We start from the raw sequence: 12,144 nt of genomic DNA, 5'->3' as shown, positions 1-12,144 counted from the left end.
GTATTTCTATCCAGTCTGAAGGAAAAATTGATAATGATGAATAATTGATGAGGTGTCACTACACATCTATTCATTTTTATATCCTTAAATATATTATACAAATGTTTCAAAAAAAGGAAAAAATAAATAAATTCTATTTAAAAATATTATAAAATAGTTATCGAATTATTCAGAAGTTTTCATTTAAGCCATTGAATTATTTAAATTTTTTTATTTTAAGTTACTATGCCGTTAAGTTCTTTTTTAAAGTCCAACCAGCAAGCTTCAAGTGACCATTCTACAATCGTGGTAGATCAACACCTATCGACAAGTAGACAATTAGTAATGGAGATTGGATAAGAAAGCATCACAGATTTGTGATGTTTAAAACTAATTCATAAAAAAAAAAAACTGAATTGTAAAAGAGAAGATGAAAGAGGACTTCTAATTGGTGAAGGCAATGACTTAAATGAAAACATTAGAAATGTTCAGTGACCATTTCATAAGTTTTTGAAGTTGAATAACTACCTGGAGTGTAGTTTACCCCAACATAAAGTGGAACCTCATATATTATTTGCAGGGTGGTTGGTCAGTTGTTGCGGGCTTTATCCATTTCATATCTTAAATTCTCAAGGATTGCCACCTACGTCAAATAAGTCATTTTGTATGATTGAAGGTACCCACGTAATCTTTATTTAAATTAAGATTTTCAAACATATAAAAATAATTATATACAAACAACATCTATTTAGCGTAAATAATATGAAAACCCAAATTACTTAAATTACGACATACACAAGTATGAGCAAATTAAGTAAGAGAATAATTAATCCGAGGATTTCATGGGAAAATGGAAGTCAACAAAACTTGATGCACTTTGGCTGCCCTCATAAACGTATGTAATTAAAAAAGGCACTTACAGTGGACAATTTACCTAAAAAAGCCTATTTTTTAAAAAAATTTACTAAAATGAGCCCGATATTTTATTATTTACCTGAATGAGCCTTTTCCGGCAAATCGCGTTCACGTCAGCGCGATGTCAGGGGACGTGCCAGGAAATCGCGGCCACGTCAGCACGCTTTGCTAACGTGGCAACAAATCGCGTTCACGAGGGGGCGATTTGTTGCCATGTCTGCAAAGCGCGCTGATGTGGCCGCGATTTCTCCTAATACCCCCACCCCTTTTTTTTTCACAAACTAATCCTCTCTCAAATTTCCTCTCAATTTCCTCTAAATTTCCTCTCAATTTTGGTGTTGAGAGGAAGCATTGCAAATAATTAAATAAGATATTTCAAAAGAAGGTGGAAAGGAAGACTAAAGCATATTGACGATAAAGTTAAAAAAAATTGAGAGAAATTTAAAAAAAATTAGAGTCAAAATTTTAAACGGTCAAAAAGTTCTTTCACAATTGTTCATAGTGATTTAAAATAAGAATTACAAAATTAGAAATTAATAAAAATAATGAAATAAATTTTAATTATAATGACATTAATGATTAAAACAGATGATAAAAATTTTCTGTTGGTGATGGTTAATAGCAAAAAGGAATTCTTTTTAAGGAAAAGAAAAAAGAAAGAAAAAGAAAAGCATTCAAACAATAGGTAAAAAGATCAACAAGAAAGTACAAATTGAGCGAACTTCCGATTATTGACCTGATCATGGCTCGGGTTGTCTAGCTTGGGTCGAAGGTCCGCCCAAAAAATAGTAGGAATTGAATAAAAATATAAATTAGAAAAATGTGTTTGAATAAAAAATGAGGCTCGTTTTCTAAACGGATCGAGCCTCGAGTAAAAGTTTTTGGCTAGGGCCCGACCCAAATAAATTAATTATTTTTTAATAAAAATTATCTTGTTGTTCCTAGTGTTTTGGTGCTGTTATTTTTCTGCCGTTTTTTGTTATTTTTGCTATTGTTTTTGTTATTTGTACTAGCCAATTTACCAAAAAAAGCTTAATTTTTTATATTTTTTTATAAAATCGTGGCTACGTTAGCGCGCTTTCCTGACTTGGCCGCGATTTCCTAGCACGTCCCCTGACATCGCGCTGACGTGAACGCGATTTGTCGAAAAATGGTCCATTCCGGTAAATAATAAAATACCGAGCCCATTTCGATAAATTTAAAAAAAATAAATTTTTATTGGTAAATTGGCCACTTACAGTAGCATTACAATATCGTTTATTAATATACTTTTTTTTTTGTAGCTTTTCAATCAATTCTAGATTAACAATGACTTGATTCATTATTGATACCAAATCAAACCTTAAGAAAATAAAAGAATAATTAAAGTTTGTCTATTAACAGAGGTTAGGGATGGGTCTAGTGAATTCAACTAACACACGCAATATATGCCTATTATTATTATTATTCAACGTATACATGATTGAGTTAATATAGCGAATCAACTGAATATTAATTTATTTTATTATGGAAGTGTTTTTATTTTATATAAAATCAATAATGAAATTTGAATCTAAGACAATATAGTTTTTAAACCTTTAACTTTACCATTTCAATCAAAGCTTTATTTTATTTTTACATAAACTTTTAATAAATATAATTTTTGAATTTTTCCCAGAATAATACAAAATATAAATTATTACCGAAATAATATGGGGTTTTTACCAAAATAATATGAGAGATACATAGAACCCCCAAATCGGCATGGTAACTAACAATTTTAGTTGAAACCGATGCATCTAGTGTGTCGAAAATGGACAGGGTACACTGATTTAAGTTTCCAATGGTTTGTCATATCGGTGTAGGTGTTGCAACATAAATTTCCTGTTACCTAAGAAGCCTAAATCAACATGGCGGCTACCAATTTGGGCTTCCTAAGCAACAAAAACCTCTTCTCCTTGATATAGGGGTGTTTAAAAACCCCAATTTTTTTAGAAGAAATTGTGAGTAGTAAAAAAAAACTGAGAGTAAAGAGAACGAAAAAAAATAAAAAGGGAGTCAATAGAGTTGAAAAAAAATCTATTTGTTAAGAGAGTTATTAAATTTGTTAGAAGATAATTTAGCTTAGAGAAAAAGGGTTAAGATTCCAAAGGTCGAAAACCAGCCATTAAATATTTGGTAAAAATAGTTTATTATTATGATAAATTTAAATTATAAATGTTTTAAAAAAATAGTAAAAAATAATTTACATAAAAATATAGGAAATTGTAAATGATATATCCATTGTAAATGTTTACTTTTTTTCAAAAAATGTAATTATTAAAGTAAAAATATGGAACATTATAAATGTTAATTTGTACTTTTTTCTCAAATAGTATAGAAAAAATAAATATACTTAAATAATATAAAAATTGTAAATGTTATACATAATTAGAGGGTTATCATTGTATTAATTGGTGGAAGTAATCTTTTTTTCTCGGGATCGATGTTAGAAGAGGCAAGTGATCCAAGAAAAAAAAGATAAGAAAACTTTATAGTGTAATTATATTACGCTTTTATGGTTTACTGAATAGAATAAAATTACATTATGTGAATTTTTTTTGTGACATGAGATAGTAGGGTTTAGAATTTATGAAATATGATTAGTTTGAAATGGTTAGATGGTTTAGGGTTAGGATATATATTGTAATAAAGACAATGCTTTATTGTGTAGAGGAAAATGGCTAGGGTTATTTGAACTGCGAAAAAGATAAGAATTGAACAACAACGAGAAGTTGTTGACATTTTGGTAGAAAAATTAAGAAATTATAGGATGAACCGAACAACGATTACGTTGTTTCCCACATAATTGTTGTGAACCTTATTATGTAGGAGTTAATTTAGTCATGTTATACTGGTCTTAGGTGGGAAATTCAGAAATATCGTTTTCTTCGAAAAATATTTATATACGTAGAACATAAAGTTAGGTTGGATAGACTGTTGTTGATGTTATCTTCCAATAAGAAAAATAGAAAAAATGGCATGAGATCTTAACCAAAGAATTTGTGAAGGGCATTGTAAAAGATGGTGCAAAAAGAACTTCTTAGCTAATTACGAGTAATCATATCTGTGTGAGAAATCCAAATTCTCCTTATTTTCCATGGATGAGGAATTTAGATATACGTAGGTTTTCGAATGATTGTATCAACTCCATTCCAATGATTGTAATGAGGTTAAACCAAAGAAGGATGGAGGCGCATAAGATTATGGGTTTATGTAATTAGGGTTTAGGGAATTAGGATTTATCTTTGAAATGTATTATCTTGTATCGAAAAATTTGGCTCTGTTATTGTATGAAGTTGATGTTTTTCTAATATGATAAGGATATTGTGTCAAAGCTTTAATACCGTGTTTCATTTTTAAATTACATTGTATTATAAAAAAACATCATTTGTTAATTCAATCAAACTTGAAATATAAAAGGTATTATAAAAAAAATCAATTTCTAGTTCAATGACACGATGACCAAGGATGTAAAAATCAAAGAGTTCGGTATAAGAGTTATTGATGCCCGTGGTTATGGGCAAAGGCGGTGCCCAACACTCAACAAATTTGATGAGGACTAAATAACAAGGCCATACATATAATAAATAATTTATTATTTATAATTAAAACTAAAAAAAAAAGTCTAATCGTGTTTGTGGGCTTTTCAAAAAAATATTTATAAATTTATTATTTTAATAAATAAATTTCATGTTAGAAAAAAAAAAAGAAAAAAAATGGGCATTCATTTATTTATAATTTTATATGTATTTTTTAATAAAAAATGAACTTTTAATTTTTGTATTTTTAAACTTTTTTCCATTTTTATTTTTGAATTTTAAGATTAATCAAGACTAAATTGACATATTGTGTTAAGTTGAGGGTTAGATTTGTTAAATTTTTTAGAATTAGGACCAAATTGATAGAACTTATAAACATTGGAAGGCTAACTTTGTTTTATGCCAATGAAGAAACGGCCATGTTAGCATTCTGTTACTGATTTAACGAATGAGTGACCGAAATAGTAAATTACGATAACGTTAGTGATTAAAATTGTAATTTTTAAACTTAAGTGACCAAAATAGAAACACGCTAATAATTGGTTGACTATTTATATAGTTTACCCTATATATATATATATATACACACACATGTGTGTATTAACAATTCTAGTAATAGTTATACTATGAGAGGATCCACTTACACTATATTCTTTCGTATCTCTTTATACGATTAATATTTTAATGATTCAACTGTCACATTTAATATTTCATTATATAAATCATGCGTGTCAAATTTGATGTAAATTAAAAATTTATAACTGTTTGTTTTATGTAAAAAATAATTTGTTTAATAAAAATTAATATATATATATATATATATATTATCATATTATGTAATAGCGTATCATCTATTATGGTTAGCGACTAAAACCGATTTAATCGACCAGTCAAGTCAATTCAAGCAAATTGATAGGTAAATTAGGTTTTGATTTTGGACCAATTAATAGTTATATATATGTATGTATTAATGGTTTTAAAATATATTGTTACACTATGTAATACTATATCACATACTATAACAGTAATATATAATATATTAATTATCGTTATATATTATTGCTTATTATAATGGTTGAAAAACACTCTAATACTCTTTTGTACATTCGAAAGTTAACCCTTCTACTATATTATATAATGTTATATCATATCATATATAATATATTTATAATTTATATATATATACATTGATTATTAAACATTATAACATTATATCACATACTAAAATAATAGTATATAATATATTAATTATTAATTATCATTTTTTATTATTATACTAGTTAAAATATGTTCTAAATTCATCTACTCTAAATTTATATACTTTTTGTATATGTGAAAGTTGCCCTACTATGCTATAGCACCCAGTATACAACGTGTGTGATGATGGATGCTAGGGAACTTAGTTTGGGTTTGGATGGGCGATTGGATGCAGTGCGGTACGTTTAGTTTACTTTTTGTCTCATGCTACAGTATCGTTATAGTATCTAATTTCACCGCCACCGCTATTTTTACACTAACCGCAGGTAAACGCACCGCCATCCAAACTCATCCTTAGTCGTATAATGACACTTGCTATGGTGTAGAGTAATTATAGGATAGTATTGATGTGATGGGAGGGAGATTGATGTTATATAAAACAATACTAATAGAATACCGACAAGCATGAAGCAACTGCTGTGAATTAGTTTCAGTGTTGGGTTTTGGCATGTCTCCACCAAGACATGATTGCAGTTGAAGAAAAATTGAGGCTCTTTTACTCAAATAGCCCCAAAAAATATTATATTTACAAAAATAATCCAAGTTTAAAAATAATCACCAAAATAACCTAAAATGAACAGTACCCACTCTTTTTTTGCACTAATGATTGCTGAATCATTGTGTCAGACATAAAAAAATTATTTTTTGGGGTTTTGGCCTGTCAATGGCCGGAACCCATATATTTTTTTAAAATTGTATATCTTGATATATGAAAAGAAAAAAAATTTTGGGTCTTGGCTTTGTCAATGGCGGCACCATGAACGATAAATTTTTTTTTCGTCGAATCGATATAAAAATACAAAAAATAAAAAATTTGGGTCTTGGCTTTGTCAATGTCCGCACCAAGACACGGTAAAAAATCTTTTTTTCTTTTTTTTCGTGTCAGAATCAGATATAAAAATACGAAAAAAATAAAAAAAATAAAAAATCAGAATCAGGACTTGGGGATTTTAAATTTTTTTACAAGAATAGACACCTTATCATCGAATCAATAAACTCATTTTTATCAATAAATTAATAAAATTAAAAGATAATCCCAAATACTCACCTTAAATAGACTTTCAAGACACTTAACTATCACACCAAATTTGATTATTTAACAAACGCGATTAAAATCTAAGAAATTTGGGGTCAGTCGCCTTGTCTGTTCAAATATTAATATATAAATAAAGATTTGTGATTAATTTTAAGGGTCAAGGCAACCCAATGTGTGTGGAGCACATGATTTTGGGGCCCATTGGACAGTGGGCTTTAAAAGCTTCCTTCTCCTCCTTGGGTCAACTAAATCTGCAGTTGCTATCTACGCTTACAATTATTTATACTATTTGTTATTGAATCACGATAAAAAATTTAGAATTATATAATAATTATATTTAATTGAATAAAAAATAAGTAGATAATTTATCCATTTAATTTAACTTAAATTTTTATTTATATATTTTATATAATATTATCTATTTTAAAATTTATTTTAAAAAATAATTCTAACATTTTAAAAGTTTAAATTGATTCAAATTATTTTACCTATAAAATTATCTTTGTTACTTTCAGTTACAATGTTCTCCCAAAGCCTTAAAGACAATTCAAAAGTGTGTATATATATATATATATATATATATATATATATATATATATTTAAAATTTATATTCTTTTTAATTATTAAATAAAACAAATAACAAATTTAAAATGTATTATATTTATTACAAAAATATATATTTAAATAAAATTTAAAAATATTTTTAGAAAATATAGTTTAAAAGAATAAAAATATAATTTATATTTTTAAAACATAATTTAAAATGTAAAAGTATATATGAAATTTAAAACTATTTAATATATTTATAAATACTCATAGATAAATTAAAAGTGTTTAAAATAGAAATAAAATATTTTAAATTCTATTAAAAATAAATACAACTTACTGACAACTTTTTAATATATTGTAAAAATATTGTTAAAAATATAAAATATACTAATATTTAAAAATATTACAATATTAAATCCACTTAATTAACTAATTAGTAAATCAATTTCGAATCCAAATTCTAATAAAAATTGTTTATATTAAATCCACTCAGATTTTAATTTTATAATTCTATTAGCATTTTTTCTAAAAATAAGTTGATTAAAACTTATGTTTTCATTATTTATTTTAATTTTAAAAAAATGTTGTTAATACTTTTGGGAAAAAATTAATTTCGCAATTCTATTAATATTCTTCTTAAAAAGAATCATATTTTCAAAAAAATAAAAATCGGATGTTATATTCTAAAATTTGTAATGAACATTTTAAATAGAAGTAGAAGGCAGAATAATATATACTATTTATTATATTCTATAAAATACACAATAATTTTAATTAATATGTATTTATTTAATTGGTATATTTGTATGTATATAATATATAAAAAAAATACTTAGAATACTTGGTAGCAAAACAAAAAGGAAATGTCGATGTGCAAAATAGTTGAGATGTATGGAGTTAAACTTTTAAGGCCAAGAGTCCAGAGTAACCCAAATTCATTCCTATTTGCTATTGCTCGGAGCCAACTCTAAACTACCTTTTTCCTTTGTCTTCATCAAACACAAAATGATACTAAATATTGAGTTTGGGTTTTAGAAGTCAGTAATCAAACAATGATTATAATATTGTTTTAATGCGTCATACGGGCCATGTGAAAACAACATGTTTTCCTTGTTTTTACCGAAGACCCAGATTAAAATGAGGGTCAATACGAGCTTGGGAGCTCCATTTTAGAGTTGGAGTTTTACAAGTCAGTACCAACGAAGGCAATAAAGTGAAGGAAATGGAGTCACCATTCAGAGCAAATATACTGAAAGGCAAAGTAGCTTTGGTAACAGGAGGAGGCTCAGGAATTGGATTCGAGATCTCAGTGCAGCTGGGGAAACATGGAGCCTCAGTTGCCATCATGGGGCGGCGCAAACATGTTCTCGACTCTGCTGTTGATGTTCTTCGTTCCCATGGCATCCCTGTAATTGTCCTTTCACTTCTCCATATTTATACACCTTAGCCCATTGCTGTGCCTTTCTTATTACTTGTTGACTTTGCTATTGGAGATTCAAAACATCAACTTTCTGTCAAGTGGTTTCCCCAAAATCTTTGGAACTGATGTATGAATGTGGGTGGGAAGTTTGCTTCATTGGTTGAAACCATGTTCTCCAATCACGGATTGTGTTCTAGTTGAACTGATTCCAAAACCTTGGTTTTTATTTATTTATTTAACAATATACAATAGAAAGAGAACAAATTTAACTAGCTTGATGAGTTGATGATTTAGTTATAGCAGAGGGGGCACTTAAGATCTACTTATTGCAGGCCATAGGACTTGAGGGAGATGTTAGAAGAGAAGATGATGCAGCTAGAACTGTGGAATCAACTTTTAAGCATTTTGGCAGGCTTGACATCCTTGTCAATGCCGCAGCTGGCAATTTCCTTGTGCCTGCTCAGGATTTATCTCCCAATGGCTTTCGAACAGGTTGTACATAAATTTGTATTTTGTTTGTGTTGCAAATTTCTCGAGTCAGTGTGCTACAGTGTTAACATATCTTGTATTTCAGATTTGATGATTCGATTTTGTCCAAACAAGGCATTTAGATGTTACTTAATTCTTTATTTCTTTTTATTGTTGTTGTTGCAGTCATTGATATAGATTCTGTTGGAACTTTTATAATGTGTCATGAGGCTCTCAAATATCTTAAGAAAGGGGGACTAGGGAAGGACCCTTCCACTGGTGGAACAATAATAAACATAACTGCAACTTTACATTATGGAGCAACATGGTACCAAATTCATGCATCGGCAGCCAAGGTTAGTAAAATCAGCTGGCAAGCTTGTTAAACGTTGTACTTTGGAATCTTTTAAAATCAGATTCAGCTGCCATATGCTGTGCTCCCACCAGGCAGCTATCGATAGCATTACCAGAAGCTTGGCATTGGAATGGGGTGAAGATCATGGCATTCTAATCAATGGGATTGCACCGGGGGCTATCGAGGACACTGCTGGTGTCAGTAAACTTGCACCTGAGGAGGTACTGAGCAAGATTGAAGAGAAACCTTTGTACTCATTTGGGGAGAAATGGGATATTGCAATGGCTGCTCTCTATCTTGCATCTGATGCAGGTTTGTAGTTTTGTCTCGTTTTTCAGTTGTACGGCCATTAACTTGTTTACTTGAACTGCAACTTTCCTTATGCAACCTTAGGAGACTTTATTCTCTTTCTGTTTAAACTCTTTTACACCTTTAGTCTGAACGAAAGCAGCATTTGACAAGCAATTAAGTTTAATAAGGAAAAGTTGGGTGTAAACGGAGAGCCAGTTTGTGACTATTTGCCAATATTCATACTTGCTGATATAAAAAAAACAAATAAAAAGTTTGTGAACATAATGAAGGATAAACCTCAATAGTCTTTGTTTCCTTCCAGTTGTGTGCTAACACAATGCATTGCATCTTTTGAATGCTTGAAGGGAAATTTGTGAATGGAACAGTCTTGGTTGTTGATGGAGGACAATGGTTGAGCACACCCCGTTTGTTGTCGAAAGATGCTGTCAGGCAACTGTCTAGAAGACAGGAGACAAGGTCTAGGGTTGCACCAACTGGGTTACCAAAGAGCAAATTATGATAATTCTTTATGATGTTTTTGTTGTTAAGGCTATTCTGTTCTGTTTGGCTATTAAGCTACTATGGATATATGTTTACTATTGGTAAGAATTGGCTTTTATTAGCTAAGAAAGAACCCATGATAATAACTTTCTTTTTTTCTCCTTTCCTCTTCTGTGATCGTATGGTTTGTTCTCTCAATATCAGAAAAATGATTTTTTTTTAAAAAATTATTTTATGCAGGGAAAATTCATTTGTTTTTATTTCAGCATGTTATTTTCTGTATTTCCCTAATTAGTTGAATGTTGCTTTCGGTGATTATTTTGTTTAGTTGATATGTTGTTGTTGGTACTATGGGTAGGTTTGTTACTTTTTCGACCCAAGGGATTGAGTTTTGTTATCGAAAGGAAACCCTTTGTAACCTTTTGGCATATAAGCTGTGAATGGCAGCGGGATAAGCTGATGCTATGTGTTGATACAAAATGTGGCAAGAGGTCAGAGGTGGTTTATCCAATGGGCCAACAGTTGCAAGTAATTGAGTTCAAGGAGGAGAGATTGTGGAGAGCTTGGAAGAAGCTTAGCTGTAAGAGGAGGGGGGGGGGGGAGGTAGAACAAAAAGCAATCGAGTTGTGAAGTTTGAGAAGTGTATGAGGGGAATACTTATATGCTACGTGGCTTCTCTGGTTGGTGGGCTTATCATATAAAATGGGTGCCTTCTTAGTTTGATTATGTGAGTTGATGTGATGGGGTTGCAGGGTATTTCAGTGGTGAGTGATAGTAGTAATACTGGAGTGATTGAACTTGTTGTGGACTTGGTTCTAGGTGGGGCATGAAGATTGGTGGAATCTTGGCAAGGTTTTCTTATAGGTGGAATCTTGGCAAAGGTTGCTTATTTGGTGGAGGTGGAGTCTTGACCAAGCTTGGGATATGTGTAGCATCTCTTTCCAATCGAAAGTAAGGTTATAAAGTGACCTTTCCTAAGATAAAGAATGTCAGGGAGATCAATGTGTCATAGGCGAGATCTAATTGATTTAGGAAAATGTCGTTATATCTCTTTTTGAAAAAAATGTGGAAATTCTTGTAGAGTTTGTTAATGATTCAATTACTTTTGTGAAACTTGTGTGAGACCTTAAAAGCAAATTGTAACACTCGAAGTATGAATGCATGAAACCTTAACGGCAAGTATAAACATCCAAGGTGCTCCTGGAAATGATTTTTACCAAAAAAAAAAAAGCTAAACAATCTTGAAGAGGCTTTGTCCCTAAAAGTTTAAGTGCTCGAGAAGGTGGGTTATGTCTAGAAAGGCTATACCATAATTAGCGTGCAATAACCCTTCAAAAGTTGAGTGCTTGGTGAGGCTGTGTTATCTCATTTTGTACCTTGAGTGATTTAGGAAGCAAAGTAATTTTTTTAATGAAGTAGAATGATTGAGTAGTTTAAGCATGAAGCTTTAGTGGATTCTTGACGAACTAAGTAAGAAAGGGAAGTATACCTTGAATGCTAAGTATCTAAGAAGTCCAAGTATACCTTAAAAGACTAAGTGTAGTGGAGCTCACCTTGAAAGTAAAGGTTTTTTGAACTTGCCTTGAAAGTAAAGTTGTAATAGAGCGAAGCTCACCTTGAAGGCAAAATTGTAAACCTTGAAGGCAAAATTGTAATAGAGCAAAGCTCACCTTGAAGGTAAAGTTTTCTAATTCCACGCTCACTTTAAAAGCAAATCTATAATAGGGTCAAGCTTGCCTTTGAAGCAAATCCTAATTTTTTTTTTATAGAAATATGTGCTTTAGCATTGTCCAATTCTTATTCCTATGAAAC

General features: G+C 30.1%; 1 protein-coding gene across 1 annotated transcript; it reads left to right on the top strand.

Moving 5' to 3' along the window:
• Positions 1 to 8,285: 8,285 nt before the first annotated feature.
• On the top strand, positions 8,286 to 10,491 carry LOC105763066 (peroxisomal 2,4-dienoyl-CoA reductase [(3E)-enoyl-CoA-producing]). The gene is made up of 5 exons (XM_012581118.2): positions 8,286 to 8,705; positions 9,050 to 9,209; positions 9,372 to 9,541; positions 9,633 to 9,852; positions 10,197 to 10,491. Exons 1-5 carry the CDS (start codon positions 8,520 to 8,522, stop codon positions 10,349 to 10,351), a joined length of 891 nt encoding a protein of 296 aa, XP_012436572.1. The 5' UTR covers positions 8,286 to 8,519; the 3' UTR covers positions 10,352 to 10,491.
• Positions 10,492 to 12,144: the final 1,653 nt, after the last annotated feature.

Source organism: Gossypium raimondii, chromosome 12 (assembly GCF_025698545.1).
Source record: "Gossypium raimondii isolate GPD5lz chromosome 12, ASM2569854v1, whole genome shotgun sequence".
NCBI classification, from domain to species: Eukaryota; Viridiplantae; Streptophyta; class Magnoliopsida; order Malvales; family Malvaceae; genus Gossypium; species Gossypium raimondii.
This window is presented reverse-complemented; position numbering and strand designations above follow the sequence as displayed.

Excerpts from the sequence above, each read along its gene's own strand:
- LOC105763066 (XM_012581118.2), top strand. The coding sequence starts at position 8,520 with ATGGAGTCACCATTCAGAGCAAATATACTGAAAGGCAAAGTAGCTTTG. Across the intron at positions 8,706-9,049 it reads TTCGTTCCCATGGCATCCCT|GCCATAGGACTTGAGGGAGA; the intron begins GTAATTGTCCTT and ends TACTTATTGCAG. Across the intron at positions 9,853-10,196 it reads CTATCTTGCATCTGATGCAG|GGAAATTTGTGAATGGAACA; the intron begins GTTTGTAGTTTT and ends GAATGCTTGAAG.